The sequence below is a fragment of the Danio aesculapii genome, chromosome 14, assembly GCF_903798145.1.
Source record: "Danio aesculapii chromosome 14, fDanAes4.1, whole genome shotgun sequence".
NCBI lineage: Eukaryota > Metazoa > Chordata > Actinopteri > Cypriniformes > Danionidae > Danio > Danio aesculapii.
In genome coordinates, this window is record NC_079448.1 from 26,599,682 (window position 1) to 26,626,782 (window position 27,101).

Here is a 27,101-nt window from a genome sequence, read left to right on the forward strand (position 1 = left end):
AGGGAGTACACAGGGAGAATATGGTAAACTCCACACAGAAATACCAACTGACCCAGCCGGGGCTTCAACCAGCAACCTTCTTGCTGTGAGGAGACAGTGCTGATAACTGAGCCCCTGTGTTGTCCGATTATGTTTTTATAAATGTTATAAATATAATATTTACCAATTGCTCACTATTAATAAGCTTAAAAACATGTTTTTTATTGGTTCTTTAATGAACCCTGTTGAATGAAGAAGCTTTAAAACAAACAAACAAACAAAACTTCTTTTGTGAGATGGAAACGATACATGGATGTTAAAATGACTTCATGGAACCATTGCTGACACTAAAGAATTCTTATTATGGGACTATGGGTTCTTTACCCAAACATTTTTTTTTAGATCGGAGATACCCAAACTAGGGCCCGCAGGCCAAAGTTGGCCCATGGTAACCTTTGATTTGGCCCGCCATGCCATCTGAGAATAGTTCAGAGATTGTCATTTCAAATTTAATGTAAACTTTAATTTGTTTGTTTTATTGTTAAGCTGAAAACCATTCTGAAATGAAATGTTTCAATTACAATGGTGTAAATTAATCAGATTGAGTTTAAAATGTACATACGGTGCATAGAGGACAATCCAGAGACTTTGGTGAGCGAATCAAGGCGAAGGCAGCTTCTGCTTGACTAGTGTATTTAGCACTGAACTCCACTGTGTTAGAAAAGTGATTGTTTATATCAGAATAAGTTGTAATTAAAAAAAGGTTATACTGCATTAATTAATACAGATTAAAGCAATGTTTTCTATTTATTTTTTAATATTATGAAAGGAATTAGGAAATTACCCATGGGAACTTTAATGTAAAATAGATTAGTATATTTATCTTTGGCCCATGGCTATCAATGATATTTGGTTTTTGGCTCTTCATTCAAAAAAGTTTGGGCACTCTTGTTTTAGATCATTCAAAAGTTCTTTAATGTAAAAAAGAAAAAAACAAGAGTAAAACTTTTAGCTGAATAGTTCTTTCAGTAACTAATTGGTTCTTATGGCATCACTGTAGAAAAACCTTTTGGAACCTTTATTTATAAAAGCACACTGTAGCCAGATCGGGTCCCGAAACTGTTCGAGAGATTTATAAGAAGCCATTACTGTAATTGCAAATGGCTGTGGAACATTACTCACTGGCAATATCCTGAAGATATCCATCTTATTGAACCATACTGATTAATTGAATTTTCATCAGCGCTAAGCTTATTAACTGTTATGACAAATGATTCAAGGGGCGTACATGTAGGCCACCAAGCACATTGCTTTTGAACATTTTCTTCTTCCATCGAGAGAGATTATTATCTTTCATTTCAGTTATCTGTCTTTGAAATAAAACGCAAGACTCCTTAAATCCAGTAGACGAACGTCTCGTTTGCGGTTTGACACACTGGTGTGGAGAATCACACCTTGCCTCAACTGCTTCATGAGAGTTTACCCAAGCCTTTTTTATTTGACCCTATAAAATCATGCAAACAAAACGTCTGCGCAGTCAATGGTTGTCAGGGGAGATGAGGGAGGAACACTTACAGGTTCTTGACGGTGGTGATCCCTCGGAAAGCCTTACGAGGAATAGCCTGAATCTGATTCTCGCTCAGGTCCCTAGAGAGAGAGAGAGAGAGAGAGATGAGAAAGACAAAGAGAGATATTAGGATTTGTTTAAAGCCACTTCACATTTTGGTGGAAAGCGTCTTGAGGAAGATGGACGGTTTGCTGCCGCCCCTCTGGAACGATATGCCTCAGCTTTGAAGTCTGAGACCAAATTGTTCTACTGACCATAAATGTCACATCCTCCTTTATTCGTCTGGCCTTTTATCATTGCGTCTCTGTGTGCGTCTAATGAAAAACATTTCTAAAGCAGCACTTTGTAATAAAAGATCTCATGACCCACGATCCTTGCTTCAGAAAATATAGTAATCATATGCGCTTCGAGTAAGCCAAGAAAGCACAAAAGTAGCACTACACCAAATTAACGGCTGGTATTTTTAATGCTTGCTTATGAGCCAAATGAATTTTGACATGTCACAATGGTTGTGCTTAACTTTATTAAGCCTGTTTGTTTGTAGACTCGTGCTGGCAAACATAATTTGAAAACCGGAATGCAATTACTGGCCATGAAGGGAACAAATGAGATATGGAATATCTGCCCAGCTAATCAAAGCGTCTGCTTTGGAGTCATGCCTGCTACACATAACACGAAGGGACCACCACGTGGGTTAACCCACCTGACCTTGCTATAACCAATTTCTCTGATAAACAATCAGGCGAGGATCCAGACGCAGCAAGGAATTCTGCCAGAGCTCGTGCGTGGGACGTAATGATGTATCAAGTACATGTACTGCCAGCAATTTCCTCTTAGGAGCATTAAAAACTGTAGTTATTGGGCTCTCCCCTCTTTTAGCCCCCCGCTAGAACTGGATATGCATGTTTTCTGTTTTTTTCCTCAAACCAATCAAGTTTTATTATGGCAAAAATCTTAATAACTATGTTGTGCTTTGCAATAAGGAGCTATGGTATTTCTCCTAACTGTTCTTGATGGTTTTTGACATGTTCCACAATCCTGCGTATCTTTTTTTCCCCTTTTCTTTACAGCGCTCTTGGCTGGCTTGATGTGAACATCATGTTCTTTTGTGTATCTTTCAAATTGAACTATGCAGAGCGTGCACAGAGGAGGGCAAACATTTGCTGAGCAAAAACTCATAACATCCCATGTTCGTATGCCACAGAGTGGGAAAATAGGACTGCTGTTTATACCATCATCACGCTGGGCAAGAGCGAATGTATATCAGCACTGGCTCCTCGTTGCCTTTGATGGCCTAAATGCGAAACAGATAAAGTGCACAGATGCAACTTCTCTCTGGCTCGGCTTTTTAATTCTTCATGAATGGCGAAGCATCGACCTCGTACAGCCTCGGCGAGCCGTGAGCGTGGCGTAGTACTTTACAGAACTTCCACGGCTAATAAATGTTTTATTGCTTTGTTTACTCAGTGGAACCTTTTCATTATTTCTACAAAAAGGCAAATTGTCCCAGCCAAATAACAGCACTTATGAAACGCAATCTGTCTCAGCAGTGCTCTCACTGATGAGCGACAGAGAGAAACTCCATGTCAGACAAAAAAAAACTCCCTTTGGGTGGAATTAGATAGCTTCTAATGAAGAATCACTCTAAACTATTAAGAGATAATCGAAGTTTTTGAGATATGAGAATTGTGCTGGCAGGAAACATGTAGCAATGTTCATATTTCATCTGCTTTGACACTATATTAATTACGCTTGGATGATAAAACAATCGTTCTGACATTCAGAATATAAGAAAGCTGTAAAAATCTAAGCTAATTTGATAATTGCGATAACCATAAGTATAACAATGCAACATACAGTATACTGTAAGAGTTATGTTCCTTCAGAATTTATTATCTATATTTACTGTCAATTATATCCCTTAGCAATCGCCTTTTGCAACATAGCCATCAGGGACACTTTCTGGTGCAAGGATGTTTAACGAATTTACTTGAAAATAAAAGCTTATGTCTTGACTTTAACACAGTTTACTCGCCCTTCACTTGTTCAAAACCTATTTGAGCGTCTTTCGTCTGCTGAACACAAAACAATATATTTTGAAAAATGCTGGTAGTAACTATACTATTTTTATTTAACGAAGGTCAATGGGAGCCATCAAGCAGCATTCTTCAAAATATCTCCATTTGTGTTCAACAGAAGAAAGAAACTCTTAAATGTTTACATCTACACATTGAAAAAAAAAATAAAGAGATGATTTTCATTTTTGGGTGAACTATCCATTTTATAATTAACTTTAAAAAATTTATTAGCATCAAACGTGAAATAATTCATTATGATCCACCAGGGCGGATAAAGAGTAAAGAATATAGAAGCGAATTCAAAGCAGCCATGTACCGAACAGCATTGTTAAAGGACAAACTGCATTGGTCTCCCTCCTCTAGCAATCTGCTTGCAAATTTCATTAATTTCATTTGGCTTTGGCCCTGCTCTCTCTGACTGTCAGGATGCCTGCCATAAATCTCCCTTTGATTCTATTACGGCTCCCATGTCCAGACAACCTGGCAACGCCAAAACATATTACAGATAAACGTTCAGCAACATGCAAGGATATGAGCTGCAAGGAGGATCTATCCTTACACACAAGCGCACACACAAACGGACACAGTATATACCACATATACAACACACCAAAAGGTTAAAGAAAATTTAATTCTTCATACTTCATGGCATGCACACATCTTGCTTTTGTCTTTTCCACACAGGAAACAACTATAATTGTTTAAAGATATGCAAGGAAGAGAAGACAGTTCAATAGCAGTTCAATATGTATGTCTGTTGCATTTTGAAAGCTTGGTTTTCTGTCAATGTAAATCAATAACAGATACATTTTTAAAAATTAATTTTGAACCATTGTTTAAGTAGTTCAATACCACACCTCAGATTAAAAATATACCAAAGACAAAGTTTGAAAGCTGTACTGTACATTAAGAGATTTGTGCTGTAGATGTCGACTGCTTGGGGGATAGGGGTTTATAAGAAATCCTAAGCAGAAGTCATCCATCAACTTTCCAAACAACATAGCATGTGTAAAGTCCTAAACAGAATGTATGGGGAATATTAATACACTGCTGCATTATAAACACAATAAAAAGCAGTAAGAGTATGTCGGTCAATTCTCTTTCTTTACACGCTTTACGAATGTCACTCTTATCTCTCAGCTGAAAAATGGAATGGTGCCGTTTTACAGGAAGGTTGTTTGCTTCACTTTTTTTCTTTTCTCTTTCTGTTTAAAGCACAAGGGAAGTGAGCGGTGGTCTAAATAAGTTAAGGAAACAAACATCACTTTACAGTAATATAAATGATGTAGTCTTACCCTCATATTAATAAATGTTGATGATTTAAATAAAGGAGCATTTTTATGCAGTTATCAATTAGCTTTAAAGATCCAGAAATATCCATATAGCGGTCTTTTTTACCCACTCTGTTACATGGAAACAAGGCATTTACTCCTGGTAGTGTTTACACTGTCATTTTTACAATTTAAGACAGAAATAAAAAAATAAAGATGGATCGATGAATGAATGAATGAATGAATGAATGAATTGGCCAATATCTAAATTATGATGAGTACAAAATTATATTCATTCAGGTCGCATTTTGTGAGTAATAATTTGGTTTGGTTCGTCTGTGCCAAGTAAACATTTCAGTCAAAGAGTATAAATTGTGCAGAATCAACACCTTTTTTTGAGCAGGGATGCAAAAAAAAAATCATTAAAAGTGACAAAAAATACATACAAATTGTTATCTAAATCTAAATGTCTTCCTGTCCATCAAATAATTCAGAAAAGAAATCATCACAAGTTTTGGTCCAAAATAGCTCTACACACTCAGAAATAAAGGTACATAATCAGTCATTGGGGCGGTACCTTTTACTACATTTTTCTTCCTAACAGGTACTTAATGGTACATATTAATACCAAAAAGTACAAATGTGTACCTCATAGCACTCAAAGGTACAAAAGTGTACCCTAAAGGTACTAATGTCTACCTGCACTGTAAAAAAGTGCCTGTACGGTACTGTAATGTAAATGTGGGACGCTGACAACTGAGTTGTGGATCCAAATGCAGGGTTTATTAAACAGAGAATAGTCAGACAAGCAACGTCAACACAGGAGCAAACAGATTGCACAGGAAATCCAGAGTCGTAGTCAAATATCAGGCGAGTTGTCAGAAGGCAGGCAGCGGACAGGAGTAAACAATAAAACAAGGCAAGGGTCTAACATGGTAGACAAAGCAAGACAAGGCAAGGAAAACGCCTCTTAATGTTCACAATACTGTTTACAAGACTCAGCAAAGATGTGTGTGTGTGTGAGCTGTTTTTAAAGTCCTTGTAATCAGTCTGGAACGATCCTCTGGCTGTGTGTGTGCACGTGTAATCAAACTGAAACAGGAACAGCTGTGTGCGAGGTGCATGACGGAACTTCCATATAACGGCGGATTTGTAGTTCTTTAGCGAATTGCATGTTTACAAGCGATCTGCCAGGATCGCTGGTGATTGTGACAGGTACCACCCCAGTGACAGAGTGTGTAGAGTGTTTTTTTTAACCAAGACCTGTGATGATTTCTTTTCTGAATTATTTGATGAGTAGAAAATAGAAATAAACAGCATTTAGTTAAAACGGGAATGTGTGTGTATTTCAAGAGTTCACTGACAGTTAGCTGATGATTTATAATAAGCCTGTTTGGTATGCTGTCCCGGGAGAGAGCCCTGAGCTCAAGGGATCCTCGAGCCTAGGGCTCCCTCCCATTCGCAGGGGGTGAGAGAGGAGATTGAGTTCAGGTAGATCTCAAAACTCCCCCACTGATGTGGCTAAGGTGAACTACTTTAAGAAGGAAAAATACTGATGCTGGGAGCTAGACTATGGTTCCCATTTAGCTTAGTCAGTTTACATTTGTATTCTCATTTAGGGCTCCTAAACTCTGGATTAGCCTTCCTGATAACGTCCAAGGCTCAGACACACTCTCCCAATTCAAAACTAGATTAAAGACCTATCTGTTTAGTAAAGCATACACTCAGTGCACCACTTAGCGGGCTTCCACACAGGTTTCTGCATCTTGTTTATATACACTATGAACAGCAGCTACGCTAATTATTCTCTTTATTCTCCATTTCCACCTGGGGATACTCGATCCAAGACCAGCGACGAGATGATCCCAAGGTTTCCATATCCTGGACCAGGCCGTATCCTGAGCAGCTGCTGTGGTGGTCATGAAGGAGTGGAGAGCATGAGATTGATTTCTGTAACGCGCCAGGGACAGACGAGTCTTCGCTGAGGCCAGCTTCCAGCCTTTGCTGCTGAGACTGCAGCTCTGCACAAGACGTTTGGCCAGCAGAGAAATTAAAATGGTCATGCCCAACTGAGTCTGGTTTCTATCAAGTTTTTTTTTCTTCACTTTCACCAATTGGTGAAATGTTTTTTCCCTCTCCGCTGTCGCTTCTAGCTTGCATGGTTTGGGATCTATAGAGCTACGCATCATTGGATTTGCTCTACAGTGTTTGGACTCTCAGTAATGATTTTTAAACCACACTGAACTGAGCTAAACTGAACTGAACTTAAACACTAAAAACTGAACTACACTGTTCCAATTTACTATAACCTTTTATGTGAAGCTGCTTTGACACAATCTACATTGCAAAAGTGCTATACAAATAAAGGTGAATTGAATTTAATTGAATATGACGCATGTCTTTGGATGTAGGAGTTTCATGCAAACTCTGTACAGAAACACCAACCGGCCCAGTGTTCCTACTGTGGGGCAATGGTGCTAACCACTGGGCCACCGTGCCACCCAATCTAGGTGAAAGGGGGAGGAGAAGGGTTTCTACCAGACGAAGATGATTGTGGAATGAAGACTGGTTATTTATGGTGGCTTAGGAATCATCTGATTGGAGGTTCATTATTAGCTAACACAGGACCGGCTGTGGTCAATTGTAAGCGTGATCCTCTCGAAATTAGTTTATTAATAAACTTCACTTATTGTCAATTTTTAATAAATTTTTTGCATCCCTGTTAAAATAGTGTTGATTCCGAACATTTCAAGCTCAATGAAATGAAATCAATGAAACTCTTTTATACTCTCTCTATCTCACACACACTCACATACACAAAATCTACTCATAGATGAGACTGGTTTTCCCTGTGGAAGTCTAGTAAATTTGTGTTTCACAGTACTTTGTGATTTTAACCTCCACTATAATCAAACATAACTTTTTTCCTTAAGAAAAAAATCCTGCCCAACTACTTACTATGTTTCGGCTAACTTTGCCCTCAGAGAAAACTAATCCCCGTCTGGAAAGGACTGCTTGTTGATACAGTATAATCAAGTCTAATTTCAATAGGTCTTATGATGCGCAGACTCCAAGAACATGGGGTATTCTTTCCATTCTCCTTTCTCCTCTTTAAAAGCAAAGTCAAAACAGACATCTGTCTCCTTCTATCCAGCTTATCAAGCCCAAACCGCATCCCAGCTGGGCGAACGGACTGTTGATACCTCTCCCACTACGCCCATGCCTCTCTCAGTATCTATCAAGCGCATGTCTTGCTTTCACTCTTGCTTTTGGCAGGACTGTTATCTGCATGCCAAATTGAATCTAGAGTCCGAGATTCTCACAGAGGCCCTGATGTGCCTGTCAGTGGGTTCCTTCTGTCAAGTCCTGCCAGCAGATCGGCTCCGAACAATCACAGACAGATGAATCGAAAGCATATAGACCTGATCACAAAGGGAAAGGTGAAAGGTTATTAAAACCCTCCAGCTACTCTCGCCAGATAGATTACATTACATTATTCATTTAGCAAGCGCTCATAACTGGGGCCAACCGCGTCGCTTTCATATTACATCTGACCCCACTGCTTCAGGGATGACCACTTGAGTGTGTATGTTAGGATGTACATCCAATTCACTGTTAAGCATAGCTAGTGACTGTTGTGAAACCACCCTTACAAGAAAACAAAGAGTATTACAATATACCCTTCGCCTTAAAGTCTGGAGGCATATTTGTTATTCATAAATGTCATGAGGAATCAATCCGTAACTGTGACTCCCTAAACTGACATGTTTAGACAGCAAGCTGGCCGTTCATAGTCCCGTTTGCATGGGTTATGAGATGCACATTTCTGATTCCTTTCATTAAAGCCACAGCCAGACACAAGGAGAAAGAAGAAGACCCCCTCAGGTGCTCCATAAGCATTTTGTTTTATGAAACCCAAGACGTCCTTAGTCCATATTCATTTGAGCGCTGATCTCACATCTACTGTAAAGCATGCACTCCTTTCCCCCACCCCCTTTCATTCCCTACTGGAACGGCAATTCATGTAACACTTATTCGATAAAGATATATAGAAATGTGCATAATAAATGGTGACCCCGATGCAGCCTCGTAACTCACTCTTTTACGGCTCCAGTTATGGTTGTGATGGGCGGCCCTCTTTTGCTGCTGGCTGAAGTCTCCACTCCTGCTTTATGGGCACTTTTAAAAATGGAGGCAAATTAAAACACTATGGATTTCTGGCCCTGAAAGACTGTACAGTGTAATTGGCCTTAAGGACGACAGTAGTTCTTAATTACATTGAGTATAGGAGCTTTTTCATTGGGCCCAGGCCGCTCTCTCAATCTCTCTCCAGTCTCATTCTGCGTGAATCACCGGCCAGTAGATCCTCTCCTTCCCTTCGGTTATTAGAAGTTATGATCACGGTTTCTTCACTGAAATCTATCTCTTAAACTGAGAAGAGTGGATGTAAATATTAAGTTCTGGCAGGTGGCACAGAAGCAGCAACGAATCTCACGCTGGCTGGAAATGTGAAAGCGTGCCAGATCTTTCAGTCCCATTACTGATGTTTAGACAGAGGTTTCACCTGCAGCGCTGCTGAACATAGCAAGCAGTTGTGAAGGATAATACACATCTGCCTGTTAAATCAAATAACGTGTCTGAGGCAGGACTGCACCATTAATCTGAAAAATAACGATTGCAACTTTTACTATTAACGTAACATGAAACACGATGATGAAGCTTTGGTGGAAACTGTGAAATGATTTACAAACGGCGCAAAGACATATAACATGGAGAACTAGCTGTCATTATTAAGCAGTACATGACTGTTTTTATTATAAATTTCTCATGGTGTAAGGGAGGTTTAGGGGATAAGTTTAGAGAGCCAGCTAATACACTGAATAAATAACTTTTTGCTGTGGTAAAATCCAATAAACTGTCATCATTTTTAAATGGCAATATTAAATGTCAAAGATAATTAGAATAAAGTAAAAGTAAAATTTTGAATATTTACACATTTTCTGCATGTAATAAATGAACTGAATGAAAGTAATGTACATGCAAAGAGTTAGTGTTAGTACATTTAAATATTAGTATTCATTTTATAAATATTAGTATTCATATTTAAATGTTTTCCTATCATTGTACTTATTCCTAATAATATTAAGTACATTTTAGTAAAAAAAATGGACTTGGCCCACTAAAATGTCACATCTGTTTACAGTGATCTCAACCTTTTTGTCACGATGGACCATCACGGTCAACGCTTCACAATTTTACCACGACCCAGGAGGGCTGGGTGTACATATACCTACATTGCTAGGCGACCATCAACCATTTTCTCAGATGATGACAAGCGGACAAACATTGCTGCAACTCTGATATAAGTTTTATTTATGGAGAAAATTAAAAAGCACTGCTGTGCTTTGGAAATGTGTATATTCCATAGAAAATATGAAGCTGATCGGTCAGTTCTTATCATGTGACTCGCGGTGAGCTATTGGCTTTTTGCAGATGTTTTCAGCTTGGTGCGCCTGGAAGGCACAAACGTGGCGTGCTGCTTGCAAGCAGGCTGTGTGTCTTCATTAGAAATAACGAACTTGTGTGCGGAAAAGACACGATATGTGAACGGCCAATCTTCTTCTTGCATATAAATGCTGGATTTACCTGATTTGCTGACAAATGCAACATAGGCTTATTCTAAAAATGTAGCCCTATATACATTTCTGGAGATCACGAATTATGTAGCCAAAGCTACGAATGGCTGCATTTCATTTTTAAAATGAACGCTATGGGGTGGTATAATACTATTTCTTTTTGCGCTTACCAGCTGACTACTTATCTCCGTATGGACGGCTTTCCCACTGTTACCATTTTGTCCCGTTAGCTTGACATGTATGTCGGTGGACTTGAGACGCAGAGAGGAGTTGACCACGATGACAATAACAGAAGCCAAAAAATAAAAATAAACAAGTAAACAACAGAGTAAGAATGTGGTAAAATCTGAAAACGTAATAAAAATCAGATGAGGGCTTTTCTTTTTCTCGATTGGTTTTGAAAATTGTTGGTTGGGTTTAAAGAAGAGGGTGGCCGGGTCAGTCAATACAATTGGTTGAGTTTAGGGAAGGAGGAGGGTGGGTCAGTAGATCGCTCAGTCAGTCAGTCAACAGCGGCCTCTGGTGGGTTTATACAGGAACAGCAGGCGCAAATGAAATTTGAGATCTCAAAATGCATTTCCAGCAGCCTCTGGTGGCTTCATGAAAACAAAAACAGCAAAGAAATGTAGGTCCTGGGACGTATTTGGCGGTCTCCAGAAATGTATATAGAGGTACATTTTCAGAATGAGCCTGGGTTGGACAAATGGGTTGCGGATCCATTCCTTGGCAGTTTGTGGGTCCTTCACTGAGTCTTATCCTCTTCGCAAAGAAACTTTCCAAAGACGTCTGTTTCTTACTCATTTTGTTAGCTTGTGGGTTCAATTTTGGTGCTCAAGTTACCAAAATGTAACCGAGAGAATATGATCATTTTAAAAAATAAACGATTTTTCAAAATAAGACTCATAATAAATAAAATGAAAATAATTAATGATTTCTTGAGCGGCCCTATACCAATTGATCCATTGACCAGTACCAGTCAGCCGTCCGGGGGTTAAGGACCATTGCCGTATAGGAAAACTACTCATTACAACGAATGCACAGAGACTTTGTTAGGCACTGTATCTTTACTTTTTTTTTAATTAGCTTTTTGCTGTTTTTCACCACTATTATGTTTATCCAATTCATAAGTTGTATATAGTGCCAAATGAACACATGGACCACCCATCCATTTGACCACCCACTTTGCATTGTGCACATCGCATATTGTGAAAATATCCCATGTTTTCTTCAGTCTTTGCTTTAATTGTAGTATTAGGAAAATGTGCATGTGTTTTTTTATCTTTTATTCAAGCTTTTCTTTTATTGTGCACTTTGCTTCAGCTATGTGTCAGCACTTGGCAGATTTAGCATGATTCGAAGGTCAGCTAGTAGGAGATGTACAAGTAAACCTCACTTCGATCAGCTCAAGATGTGCATTTAGCGCTGGTGTCAGCATCCTTGATAATGTGCCCCCTCCCATGATGTAAATACAAGTTCGAATGCCAAAAAGAGTAGCAAGTAGAACACAAGAAGTTGCATCAATTAAAACCAAATATGTCCATTGAAATAAAGCTACTGATCTGAAACCTACTGCAATTTCTTTCAACTCTTAGATCACTACACTTTCTGAAATGCCTATGGATGAAAGAAGGATAAGAACGAAGAGCTCTCATACGCGGATCACTCTCTGGCAGTGTCAACTCTGTATTCCTCCATGGTCGCCTAACTGCCCTTGCTTAGTGTCTTACATGTAGCCCAAAGACTCCTTGATTTAATTAACTCAGTGCTTTATGAATAAAAATATTTCACTATTGATCATCCCAAGAGCTGACGCAGGCTAAACTGGGACAGCGCTCACTTCATTACGCCGTCCTTTTTTTCTTTCTGATGGCAAGGGAGGAGGTGAGGGTCGGACGGAATCGCTATGGAGGGAGGCGAAGGCTTCTAAATCAAAGTAAATGAGCTCAAATGCTCCCTTGGGTGTCTAACGCTTTCTGCTAAAGCTTCTACATTCCTCTGCTGCCTCCAAGAAAGAGTCTGTGTTTGGATATTATAAATAGAAAAGGTCCCCCCGCCCACGTTAGTATCTATTATGTTTTGTCAATGCTTTAATTAAATTGGAAAGCTTAATGTGATTTATCCTGATCTATACACTTTATGGCTCTAAAAGCCTTTTTGGCTCCTTGCCCAAAAGATGTCGAACAAATTTAGATGAGTTAGTAAAGCAAAAAATGGGAGAGGCTGGGCGCAGAGGGTGATTTGTTATTGGTTAATTCACTTTTATTCTTCGTGTGCCATTCGGTTTAATTTTCTTCTTCTGCATCATCTTGCCCTGGATCGGGCTTGAGACGTACAACAAGCTCTTAGGATCATTTATAGATGCAATAAAACGCCAGTTATAAGAGATGAGGAGAGTGCATGTCGGACTTCCAAATGGGACGGCTTTTGGACAGAGAATGACACTGTAACGTCCTTTTCCCAGTCCTCACAAAAGGCTTGAGAGCAAAGCCTTGCAAAATAAGGGGTGATGTGGGGGAGAGGATGAGACTGCTAATCAGACAATAGGATTTAAGAGCTTTTAAAGAGAGTGGGTTGGAGGCAACAGCTGAGTCGCACTGCATCCGTATAGTGTGGGGCCGCTTAGCACTCATAAATAAAACTAGAAGATCAGGAGATTGGCTGGGGGGTGGGTGTGGTTCTGGAGGGTTCAGAGGCTTTTCGGGCAGAAGTCTCCATCCATCTTGCGGCAGGTCACAGTTGCCAGGGAGACCAGGAGCCATGCTGTCCAATTAACTCCAGAGCTCAGCGGTGCAGGTGGCTTGGTGGTGGTGGTAAGAGGTATTAAGAACAAGGCTTTCTCTGTTTGTGTCTACATGAACACAGGGGAACACAAAAATACACACTCAAGCAGCATCCAAGTGCTGAAATACAGTACATGGATAGATGAAGAGAGACAGTGTAATTACCAAACAAGAGATGAAGAGACAGGTGTTTGTGTGTGCAGTTGTAAACACATCTGTCTATCTATCTGTCTATCTGTCTATCTGTCTGTCTATCTGTCTATCTATCTATCTATCTATCTATCTATCTATCTATCTATCTATCTATCTATCTATCTATCTATCTATCTATCTATCTCCTTTCATCTACCCTCAATACTTTCATCCACCAATCCATCTATCTATTTATATCTCTCCTTACAGTATCTATGTGTCTTTGAATTTACTGATCCATCCATCAGCCAATCCATCGATGAACCCATCCATCCATTCAACCCTATATCTACCTCTCTTTCTCTATTCATCCATCCATCCATCCATCCATCCATCCATTCAATCATACAGTATTTCTACATCTCTATCCTTTAATCCATATATCTACCTCTCCATCCATCCATCCATCCATCCATCCATCTCTCCAACCATTCATCCATCCATTCATTCATTCAATCACAGTAAATCTACATCTCCATCCTTTTATCCATATATCTACCTCTCCATCTATCCATCCATCCATCCATCCATCCAACCATATATCTACTTGTTAACCTATCCATCATTTTAATCATATAACTACCTCTCCATCCCTTAATACATCCCTCCATCCTTTTAACCATATATCTACCTGTCCCTTCATTTATTCATCTTTTTAACCATTTATCTACCTCTCCATCCATCAATCATTTTAACCATATATCAACCGCTCCATCCATCCATCCAACCATATATCTACCTCTCCATCCATCCACACATCCATTCAACTATATTTCTACCTATCCATCCATTCATCCATCCAACCATATATCTACCTCTCCATCCATCCATCCATCCATCCATCCATCCATCCATCCATCCAACCAACCATATATCTACCTCTTCATCCATCCATCTATCCATCCATCCATCCATCCATCCATCCAACCATATATCTACCTCTCTATCCATTCATCAATACATCCAATCATATATTAACCTCTCCATTCACCCATCCATCCATATACCTACCTCTCCAATAATTCGTTCATCCATCCATCCATCCATCCTTTTAATCATATATATCTTACTCTCCATTCACCCATCCATCCTTTAACCATATATCAAATTATCTATCCATCCATCCATCCATCCATCCATCATTTTAACCATATATCTACCTGTCCATCCATCCATCCATCCATCCATCCATCCTTTTATTCATATATCTACCTCTCCATCCACCCATCCATTATTTTAACCATATATCTACCTCTCCATCCATCCATCCATCCATCCATCCATTTATCCACCCATCCATTATTTTAACCATAAATGCACCTCTTCATAAACTCATCCATCCATCCATCCATCCATCCATCCATCCATCCATCCATCCATCCATCCATCTATCTATCTATCTATCTATCTATCTATCTATCTATCTATCTATCTATCTATCTATCTATCTATCTATCTTTCTCTCTCTCTCTCTCCTTTCATCTACCCTCAATATTTCCATCCACCAATCCATCTATCCATTTATATCTCTCCTTACAGTATCTATCTGTCTTTGAATTAACTGATCCATTCATTCATTTAATCATACAGTATTTCTACATCTCCATCCTTTTATCCATATATCTACCTCTCCATCCATCCATCCGCCTCTCCAACCATTCATCCATTCATTTATTCATTCAACCATACAGTAAATCTACATCTCCATCATTTTATCCATATACCTACCTCTCCATCCATCCATTCATCCATCCATCCATTTAACCATACATCTACTTGTTAACTCATCCATCATTTTAATCATATATCTACCTCTCCATCCCTTAATATATCCCTCCATCCTTTTAACCATATATCTACCTGTCTATTCATCCAACAATCATTTTAACCATTTATCTACCTCTCCATCCATCCATCCATCCATCCATCCATCCTTTTAACCATATATCTAACTCTCCATCCATCCATCGGTCCATCATTTTAACCATATATCTACCTGTCCATCTATCCATCCCTCCATCCTTTTTTTCAAACATCTACCTCTCCCCATCCATCCATCCATTCTTTTAACCATATATTTACCTCTCCATCCATCCATTAATCCATCATTTAACCATATATCTACCTCTCCATCCATCCATTCATCCACCCATCCATTATTTTATCCATATATCCACCTCTTCATAAACTCATCCATTGCTTTTATTTCTATTTATCAATACATCAATTCATTTCAGTCTCTCCTTTTCTATCTGTCTTGGAACTAACTGATCCATCCTTCAGCCAATCCATTGATAAACCCATTTATCCATTCACTTTTTCACCAAATATTTACCTCTCCATCTTGTTGGTTAGGGAAAAATGGTCAAAACACAAGTTTAAATCAAGTACCTGTATAAATTCTTCAAAGACAACAAAAACCACACAGCACAATAAACAAATAAAACTCCAACATTCAACCCACGATCTCCATCCCTACGTCAACTCGAAACAAAAGAAGCAGATAAGATTTGACTGTCAAGTTTCTAGAACGTGTTAGATAGGAAGCTGAGTAGAAAGCAGGGCGGCTGCTTGCTTTCAGTGAGCTAATAAGCCTAAGCTCTTTAAAATGAGAGTAATCCAGTTAGTGTGGGTAAATGGCTAATGTCCAGCTAATCAAATTAGAGGCAAAACTGGTTTAGTCTGCCATATCTGGCAAACCTCAACCTGCCATCCTCCGCATTGTCCAAAAATACAGATGATGAATGCAAGATCCTATTGCCATTAAATCTGTTGGTTGGTCGGTCTGAGCTCTCAGATATACTTGTGACTACACACCTGTGACATACTGAGGCCTGAGTCAATATATATAGAAGGATGACATTCAACGATATTCAATTAGAGTAATGCACAGACTACGCATTTGCAATAACGCAACATCGCAAATCATGTGCCCAGCCAGTTGTAGCTGCAGGCTGGATCGAATGATTATGCCTTATAAATGTGGGGCTGTTAAGTCTATTGGACCCAGGAGGTTTTATTCTAAATTTAATAATGGGAAACGTGGAAGTGGAAAAGGGTGGAATATTTTGAGAGGTTAAGGGTGCAAGCAGGAGACCATGGGCGCCACACAAAAACCATCATGTTTCACAGAAATCTGGACACTGATCTGTGTGGGGGAAAAAAGTGGAACGCCATTGTCAAAATAGGTTTTCATGCTCTGTAATTACTCAACATATGAGTCTAAGAAGGTCAACATAGAACGCTAATTAACATGTAACCCAACCTGAGAAAAGTATAATTGCGTCCACAGAGAGGAAGAGAGGTAGAGGGAACAAGTTGGAGTTAGTACATGAGGCCGGGCCCCTCGAGGCCCCAATCAGCACGACTTTCTTTTAACATGTTAAAAAATATTGTTCTGCTTTCCAACAATGGCCACCCAGCAGAGAAGATAAACAAAGGTTTCCATTTAAGAATAATCACCAACGTGGGTGAAAAGAGCCAGATCGTGACTTAAGCGCTTAGTTAACATGCCTAATGTTTAATATTGGAGCAGGAATTCATTTCCAGGCTTCTTCTTTTTCTGAAAGATTTAATTTCACACATGGAGCACGTCAGAGTTACATTAGTCTTGATCTTCCAGTATCTCTGAATGCACCTCTCTATTATTGCTCTCCGGCTCATTTGTGGTAACATGAGAAAGTGTGTGTGTATGTGTGTGTGTGTAAGAAGCAGAACAATAGAAGACAGAAAGAGAGAGAGAGAGAGAGAGAGAGAGAGAAAGAGAGAGAGCGAGAGAGAGAGAGAGAGAGAGAGAGAGAGAGAGAGAGAGAGAGAGAGAGAGAGAGATGCAGAAGCACAAAAGATGCAGATGCACTCATGACCACAAGATGGAGCCCCCAGGCTTCTCTCTACCACTGAACCAACCAATCAATAAATTAATTTTTGGCGGAAGGATGTGTAGGCCTGGTGCCCAGGAAGCCACCACCTTTACCCACAAGCTTAGACGTGACCACTTTAACACACTAAATGTTCAGCTAAGCAGTGGTAATTGATCTGCAGAAAGAAGTGCTCCAACTGTTTTCTTAACCACAGCAGCTGTGAAAAGACAGGAAAAGCAATGGCTACTGCAGATAAGAAACAAAAAAATCAAAGATGCACAAAATTCTGCCTCAAAAACTCAAACTCAAAACCTAAAACTCCAATTTTATTTTATGTTGTGGTCCAACAACCCATGCTTGCAATCAATATTAAAATTCTATAATATTTTGTCCAAATATATGAAGAGGACAATGGATTTATACAAATTTTAAATCATATATTTAATTCACAATATAAAGCAATTGAGATTTACTTATGCTATATTTAATATTTAGTATTATGTTTAATATTTGATATTTAACTGTGCTATAAATTGCCATTGTCCCTAAAGATTAGCTTTAAAGGGGTCGCTCACCCAAAAAGGTGAATTGCTCACTCTTTACTTGTTTCAAACCATTATGAGATTTTTTCATCTGTTTAACACAAAGGAAGATTAAAAAAAGTAAAAAACTTGTAACCACCTAGCAGGCATACAACGTCATAAGACATTAATATTAGGTTAGATTTAGGTCGCCAGCATCTAAAAACAATGTTGTATTGACGTCCAATAACGACGTGAAATGACGTTGATATTTGGTTGTCTTGGAAAGTGACCAAAATCCAGTGTCTAACCAACATCTAAAATTACAAATACTGACATCTACTCGTCAACCAAAATCCAACGTCTGATAGACGTCATATTGGTAACGTCCACACAACGTCAAGCTATAACATCATTAGACGTTGATATTTTTGTTGTTTTTAGGTTGCGTTGGAAAGTGACTAAAATGCAACGTCTTTCCGATGTTAGACATTTATGTCAGCATGACGTTGGGTTCTGACGTCAACCCAATTTTCATTTCCAAACAAAATGCAACATCCCACGACATTGGGGGACAACGTTAATTTGACGTCATGTTGACATTGTGTGTTTGCTAGGCATTTGACCTCCACAGTACTAGTCTGGGGTTACAGGTTTTCGGTTTTCTTCAAAATATCTTCTTTTGTGTTCATCAGAACAAAGAGACGTGGTTTGGAACCACTCGGAAGTGAGTAAATAGTGAGTACATTTCATTTTTTGGTAAAAATAAAAAATAAAAATCAATAAAAAGATTAAAATAATTAAATCAATTCAGTATTCAGTATAATTTTGCTACATTGTGCACTTTTGTTGAAGAAGTTACTATGGAAAAATCTAAAGAATACTTAAAAAAACACCTTTGTAAATGAAGTTTTCATATGGTAAATGACCACAATGACTAAAGAGACGGACAAGTATGCAGATGCTGCAGTTCAAAGCGAGTTGCCGTTTTATACAGTATTTACATTCTGCAACTGTCTGTGCTTCATTTGTCCTGGCATTGGAGGATGAGCATAAAGCATTCCCTCTCATTTTCCCACCAATTCGCAGATAAACAAACACCAAGGGTTTCGTTGACTTTCTGGCCACTAAAAACAAGAAACCAGCGGGGGTGAGCAGACTGCTGCCCACCTACATGGTGGTGTCTTAGCATGGACTGCCCGTGTAAGAAACCACAGGCCATTATAAAACAAGGGCATTTCATGAAATATCAAATCAGAGATGGTTGTGCGCCATTGGCAGAGCTCTCATTTGATTCACAGCAGGACGAATGTGCATTGGGAGAATGGGTGACAGAAATGGCTTTTGTCAATAGTGGCTTTTTTTCTATTATGGAAACAGCGAGGTGCCTCAGTCGTCCGGCCACTGTGTGTAAACTGCTTCCTAGGATTAGTGTCGAAACTCAGTTTATCCGACTTCCTAATCAAATTAGCCATGCCACCACATGCTGGCTGAACAGTCTTCTCATAGCTGGCAGCTCTATGACAGCAAACATCTCTACTATTGCCCGATGCCACCTCTCACCCTTAGTCATTATATTTACTTTCTGTTGACTCCCTGTTACTGTCTATTTATATATATATAACACTTTATTTTAAGGTGATGTAAATATAGATGTTTGGTAATAGTGGTAAATTATAGATAATTACTGATAATCTTAACCCTATGGTAAGTGCAAATTACTGTGTAATAATACCATTACAACATCATATTAAAAAGGTATCCATTATTATTATACAGATAAATGTAGAACGTTCAATTCAATTAATTATACACTCACCGGCCACTTTATTAGGTACTAGTATTGGGTTGCACCCCCTTTCTCCTTCAGAATCACCTTAATCCTTCATGGCATACAAGGTTCAACAAGGTACTGGAAATATTCCTCAGAGATTTTGGTCCATATTGACATGTTAGTATTACACAGTCGCTGTCGATTTGTTGGCTGCATATTAATGATGCGAATCTCCCGTTTCACCACATCCCAAAGGTGCTCTATTGGATTAAGCTCTGGTGACTGTGGAGGCCATTTGAGTACAGTGAACTCATTGTCATGTTCAAGAAACCAGTCTGAGATGATTCCCACTTTAAGACATGGCGTGTTATCCTGCTGGAGGTAGGCATCAGAAGATGGGTACACTGTGGTCATAAAGGGATGGACATGGTCAGCAACAATACTCAGGTAGGCTGTGGCATTGACACGCTGCTCAATTGGTACTAATGGGGCCAAAGTGTGCCAGGAAAATATACTCCACATCATTACACCACCAGCCTGAACCGTTGATACAAGGCAGAATGAATCCATGCTTATATGTTGTTGAGGCCAAATTTTAACCATACCATCCGAATGTCACAGCAGAAATAAAGACTTATCCGACCAGGCAACGTTTTTCCAATCTAATATTGTCCAATTTTGTTGAGCCTGTACAAATTGTAGCCTCAGTTTCCTGTTCTTAGTTGACAGGAGTGGCACCATGTGTGTTCTGCTGTTGTAGCTCTTCTGCACACCTCGGTTGTAATGAGTGGATATTTGGGTTACTATTGCCTTTCTATCAGCTTGGACCAGTCTGGCCATTCTCCTCTGACCTCTGACATCAACAAGGCATTTAGGCCCACAGAACTGCTTCTTACTGGATATTTTCTCTTTTTCGACCATTCTCTGTAAATCCTAGAGATGATTGTGAATGAAAATCCCAGTAGAACAGCAGTTTCTGAAATACTCACATCAGCCCGTCTGGCACCAACAACCATGCCTCAAGCAAAGTCACTTAAATCACCTTTCTTTCACACTCTAATGCTCGGTTTAAACTGCAGCACATCGTCTTGACCATGTCTACATGCCTAAATGCATTGAGCTGCTGCCATGTGATTGGCTTATTAGAAATTTGCGTTAACAAGCAGTTGGACAGCTGTACCTAATAAAGTGGCCAGTAAGTTTGTTTAAACAAAAAAAAAATGAAGTAGATGCATTTAAAAAGGTCTGAAGAATGTTATATATTTTAAGTTGCTCTCATTTTACTACATTATGCTAACTTTCTCAAGCCAACATAATAAAAACACAAAATAATTTTAAAAAGTGTTGGTTTTATTTCTCCTCCAAAGCCTGTTTTTTAATCTATTTTTAGTCTCGAAGTGCATGATAGCAGCAAGATTGCTGAAATGTGAAATAAAGATAAAACATAATTCACTGGTGCATCTTTGTGTCTAAACGGGTGCATAGTATTCCCTAATATGTACTAAAATGCAACAAGCATTTCAAAATGCTGTATCAGTGACGGTTACTGCACTGCACATATTCTCAGTGCTCTAATTGCTATCCTAAAGAGTGTGCTCTTGCTACCCCCTAATTTAGTCAAAACACCTTCAACACAAACACAACATTTCCTGTGCTGCCATCCCGGTTTCCTCTTTTACCGGCTGTTAGCTCTTGTCTTTCCAGTCTTGGAGATACGCTATCATGCGTCGCTCACTGGTAATTGTTTGTTTTCCCAGCATCACTCAAGGGCCAGCGCTATCGCTTTTCAATGCTACACATTCCAACAATAACCAGTCGGCTTTGGTTTCTGTCTCTCCGCGAGCCAAGAATGTGAAGTCTAAAGGATGGCTAGATCCTACCCATGAGCCTTCCAGCTGCTAAATGTATAAACCATAAGAAATTACACATGAAACCTTGGGCCCTTTAGCGTTGATCAAATATAAGGCTGTGCGATGATTATTTCCCTTGTGAATCTTGAGATTCAGCCAAAGTCTCAGAGATTGGGGCCCAGTTCCTCTCGTCCTCCTTCCATTACAGCTCTGATGAGCAAGAAATCGAGCTCTAATTATTCAGAGAAAAATAAATGGTCATTTAGGGTTGAAAAACAACTGATGAAAACTCTTTGTTTCATGCTTTGGAGAGTGAAAATCATCGAAATATAAACTAATCATGAAGTTAAGAATGCTTTGTTGCGTCTACTGGGAATACGTTGGCACGATGAGGTAATGCGCAGCCAAAAAAAGCCCTTGCCACACAGCGTGCCCTTCAATCCACCATGGTTGGTTAATATGACATCTCACTGTGGCTGTTCATTTTTCCCCATTATCTGGTTTGATCAGTGTGTGTGGCTCCGTGTGCCGCTCCCCAGGGCCGTAAGTCAAGCCCCCCCTGTGCTTGAGCCACTGGAATGTTCCATAGATGGTGAATTTCACCTCTACTGGGGATGATCTCACTGATTATGACATCATGAAGGCAGGTTGATTTATTAAGGCCCACTGATGAGGCCGTATTTAAATAAACACCAGCATCCTTTCCCGAGTTAAAGATATGGTTCCCTCGGGGGCCTTCACATGAGCTGGCTTAAAGGTTAAGCAGGAAGTTGAATCGATTCGCGTGGAATGAGTCGATGGCTTTAACATTTTGCCCCCGTTTCGAACTTATGTGCCCCGTGACAATGTCGACCAGGTGCGAGTAGAAGCGCGGGGGTACTCTCCAATCGCCTATGCAGATTACTGTAAGAACAACAGCCTGTGGTGGTGTTAAACCTCTGCTAAATAGCTTGTCTACCCTTGTTAACACCCAGGCCTGGGCTGAAATTGAGTTCAGCTGTGGCGTGGCATTACTGAGCATTTTATGTGCTGGATCATAAATCAAGGCCCTTCACGCCGGCTGCAGCCCCTCCGGCCACATTTCCACCTTCCTCAGTCCCCATTAGCTCCCACACATTCTGCTTTCCAGGGGAAATGGGGACAGCCTATAGAAATGCTACAACAAGTGTCCCAAACTAAGGATGGGTGATATCATATCACTTGCAGTATACCCAAATCATGCCCACAATGAAAATCTAGACTATAAAAATAAGAAAACCTTCAATCGGTCTGTGCAATGATTTATTAGAGTAAAATGTGTGCAACACAGTTTAGCATTCATGAGCCCAATTACAAAAACTGACATGCCTTTACTTTAAATCCATTTCATCGCATCAGTCAAGTGTTTGAAATCACTCCTTTTTGTGATCAGATGTGGTTTTGTATTACAAAATAAAAAAATAAATCCTACTATTTTATCAAATTCAATACAGTAATAAAGGCTAGGTCAGTTAGCATTGCATTATTTACATTATGTTTATTAAATTCCCAGGATGGCTTGAATAATAAAAATACAGTGGTCCCTCGCTATAACGCAGTTCACCTTTCACAGCCTGCACAGTACAGAATGCGTTCAGCTTGCCAAATTTACATAAATATTTGATCGCTAGCAGTGTGAGTTCCAAAAAGGATGCATAAAGGGATGTTACTGTCTGCAACAAGACCGTCGTAAAGGGGATAGAACACCCGATGCACCTTGCCATGCAGCGCCAAACATTTTACAATTGTAAACATAGGTTTCTATCAGGGTTTGGACACCGGCGCTGCAAGTCAGCGGCTGTCTGTGGTGCCCAGCTATGACTCAGGACACTGTTCATATTTTTGCTGCACCCAGAGAGTGCCATCTGAATAACTTCATTTTAAATAACATGTGTCTGTGCATCCTGTGTGCTTTAGTTCTGTGGATCAGTGACTGCAGGGAACAGAACATTATGCTGGATGCCAACATTCTCTGCACAAAAGAAAAAAACTTTATTAATATTTTGCTAACAGCGATGAATGTTTGTGCATCAACGGGTTTGATCTTTGGTTTCATTCTACTGGACATATTTTTCTATGAAAGTTTGAACTTTGAGAGTGTTTAAAAGAAGAGTGTGAAAATGTTAATACCTGTCTAAGAAAAAGTGTATAAAGTGTGTAGTGAGGGGTTTTACAGCCTTAAAACATCTATAATAATTGTAAAAAAAATAAAGCTGACTACTTCGCGGATTTCACCTATTGTGGATTTTTTTAGAGCATAACAAGGGACCACTGTAATCCAGATATTGCCACAAGTTTCTATCATCTTCATCCTCTTTCCTCTGCAGCAGCGGTAGCCATGGTCTTTTCTTCATTAATCTACATGCAGAGTTTATGTGCAAGGGTGCCCTCTAGCTTCTAGTATGAATGAAGCAGAAATAATATTACAATGTGTGATTACAACATTATTTCAGAGGTCTTGAACTCCTGGAAACCCACTGTTCTGTAAGGTTTATTTCCAACCTGTTTCTGCCAACATAGGCTCATTCTGAAAATGTAGCCCTATATAGATTTCTGGAGATCGCAAATTATGTAGCCAGAAGTACATATGGCTGCATTTCGTCTTTAAAACGAACGCTACAGGGCGGCGTGATGTTGTTCCTTTTTTGCGCATTCCAGTTGACTGCTTACCTCCTTATGGACGGCATTCCCGCTTTTACTAGTTTGTCCAGTTAGCTCGCCATGTACGTCAGTGGACTGAGACGCAGAGAGGAGTTGACTATGACGACGGGGTTTGAGTTTGTTTTGAGAAAGCAGCCAAAACAAAAGCAGAAGTCAAAAAATAAACCAAAACAATTAAATAGCAGGGTGAGAATCTGGTAAAATCTGAAAATGTGGTAACAATCAGCAGAGGTCTTTTCTTTACCTGGATTGCGTTTTAAAACTGTCGGATTTAGGGAAGTGGGTGAGCGGGTTAATCTGTGCTTTTGAAAACACTATTGGTTGGATTTAGGGAAGGAGGAGGGTGGGTCAGAAAAACAATCAGTCAGTCAGTCAGTCAGTCAGTCAGTCAGTTGACGGCGGCCTCTGGTGGATTTATGCGAGAACAGCAGACGCGAATGGCACCCGCGAGAGAAATTAGAGATTTCAAAAAGCATACACAGTGGATTTGCGAAAACAAAAACTGCATAAAAACATACCCTCGTGGACGTATTTGGCACTCTCCAAAAATGTATATAGTGATACGTTTTCAGAATGAGCCTGGGTTCATTTCAGCACCTCTTCTTGTGTATTTTGTATGATTCTAAAAGATTAGCTACTTCAGCGTGCTTAATTATGGTTTAAATTTGCTGGGTAGTAGGCATCCAAGAGCAGGGTTGAAGAAACTTTATTTGTTCTCTAAAAATGTAGGCCGTTTTTTTTTTCAGTGTGTACATATACATTATTGTTATTAATGTTGTGATTGCATATATTGTTATAATACTAGAACATATACTTAGTCCACATTGCCCATACCTAACCCAAACTTTCGAAAGCAGTGCCCACCTTGGTATAGCTACTGCATTTTATAGCAGTTCCCTTTTTCAGAAGGACATCTGGTCATGCTGTGGTTACTTCTCGCTGATGCTTTGACCGGTACGAGTGTGCACTTTTATATAAGCTTTCTCACGGTGAGTGGATATGGGAATTAAGTTAATCATAGCTTCAGGGCTAGACATTTACAGAGGTGGGAGCAAGGGCCAGTGATTACAGCGCTCAGGGAATTGAGCTGCGAGCATTGAGGGAATGGACCTGCTCACCTGCAATCGAGCTGCAGAAGGGCGCTATTGTATTTGAATAATGAACCTGAGGGGAATATGGTGTGTTTGTAGGGGTGTGTATGTGGATAAATAATGACGGAGGTAGGAGGAGTGTTTGTGTACGTGCATAATGAAAGGGCAGAGGGAATAGGTGAACATGTGTGTGTGTGCAATAGGGCAAACTGCATATGCTTGTGTTTTTATTCATGGAAACACAAGCGTGAGATCAAAGCGCAGGTTTATTGAGAAGTGTCTGTGCAAGGGCTGTTAAATTCAGAAGGGTGTTGCGGTGAATGAAAAGATGAGGACAAAAGCTAAAAGAGAAAATAAAATGAAATAAACTAAAATATTTTTATTTTAAAAGTCTCAAAAGTCACTTATTAGTTTTATTTAAAACTTAAAAATTAAACAAAAATTAAAGCTGAAATTAAAAATTAAATATTCTCATGAAAAAAAAAATCTCCTCCAGAAAACAATTTAAACTGATATTCAAAGTAAACAAATAAAATCCCCCAAACAATACAAATATAAAATAAAACGTAAAGAAAATCCATTAAAACATTAAGTGAAATGTTCAAAACTATAATTACAGACAATATAACAACAGACAGAGCCAAAAGGTTAAATTCTAAATATTTTGACCATACCCCGAAGCATTTATTTTAGGCAGCAGCTGGAAAAATTAGACTTGCTCTCAGCACTCTTGTTGGCTAAAGTCAAAAGTCAAGGTTATCCATGATCACGACACTAACGTCCACCCTCCTGCTGCTTTCACAGATCACAGCCTTGCTCTTCCAGCTGAAGACCTCTAGGGCTCCACCTGGCCTGCCACAAACTTCCCTTCTACATCAGACTAGCAACCCATGAGGTTAACAACCCTTCACTGACACAAGGACTATAATCATTCTTTTCTGCATGTGTCTGAACTAACATTTGCCAATTATGTATTAACACATGTACCAAATGGCACACACATTCTGACACAAAGCAGGCAATTGCCTATCATTGTCTTTTCTCTACTATAGTGCTGCACAATATATCGTTTCAGCATCAATATCGCAATGTGCACATCCGCAATAGTCAATAGAGTTTAATTATTATAGTGAGAAAGCTCAATCAAAAATCAAAGGGGGGATAATAATTCTGACTTCAACTGTATATATTGCAGAAAATCTGAATATCGCAATGTCCAATTTTTCCTTAATTGTGCAGCTCTACTCCACTACTAATAAAAATAATAAAAGCCAAAAAATAATTAAATAAACAAAAACAAAACGAACACAAACAAAATTGTTGGCACCAAAAGTCTCATTTGTGGGCAGGGGGCTGACATATAGCGTTGTATTGCGTTGGGAATCTCGAGTTCTAGTCCCAGCTAGCAAACTTTCTCTATCCAGTCCCCTCTCGCTTTCTAACTTCGCTCCAGTCTAACTATGGTCCTTTCCCAATAACGAACAAAATTGGCAAAAAATAAATCTTAGAAAAAGAAAACTCTTTAAGAGCATAAAACCCAAATCTGCTCCCCTATATGACAACGAGGCCTTAACTTACATATTTGCCACATTGAGTATGATCATAGCCAGTTCGTCAAACTTTACAAGTTTTCTTTAGTGAATAAAGTAGAGCGATTTAAGTCAGTCTAGACATTTCTCTGAATCTCCATCGAGGCAGTAGGACAAACCTCCTCAGTACTGCCTCCAGGGCCCGGTGCCCTTTGCCAGATGGCTTTGCAGAGTTTTGCTAACAAAGTCATTAAAACGCCTCATTTAATTTAAATTTCATCCAAGACAAATCTC

At 39.4% G+C, this 27,101-nt stretch overlaps 1 protein-coding gene across 1 annotated transcript in view; it reads right to left on the bottom strand.

Moving 5' to 3' along the window:
* slit3 (slit homolog 3 (Drosophila)) overlaps positions 1-27,101 on the bottom strand; it is a 261,693-nt gene that overhangs the window by 126,032 nt on the left and 108,560 nt on the right. The window contains exon 5 of the mRNA XM_056472572.1: positions 1,555-1,626. Within this exon, the coding sequence (XP_056328547.1) occupies positions 1,555-1,626 (72 nt within the window). The remainder of the gene's footprint in view (positions 1-1,554; positions 1,627-27,101) is intronic.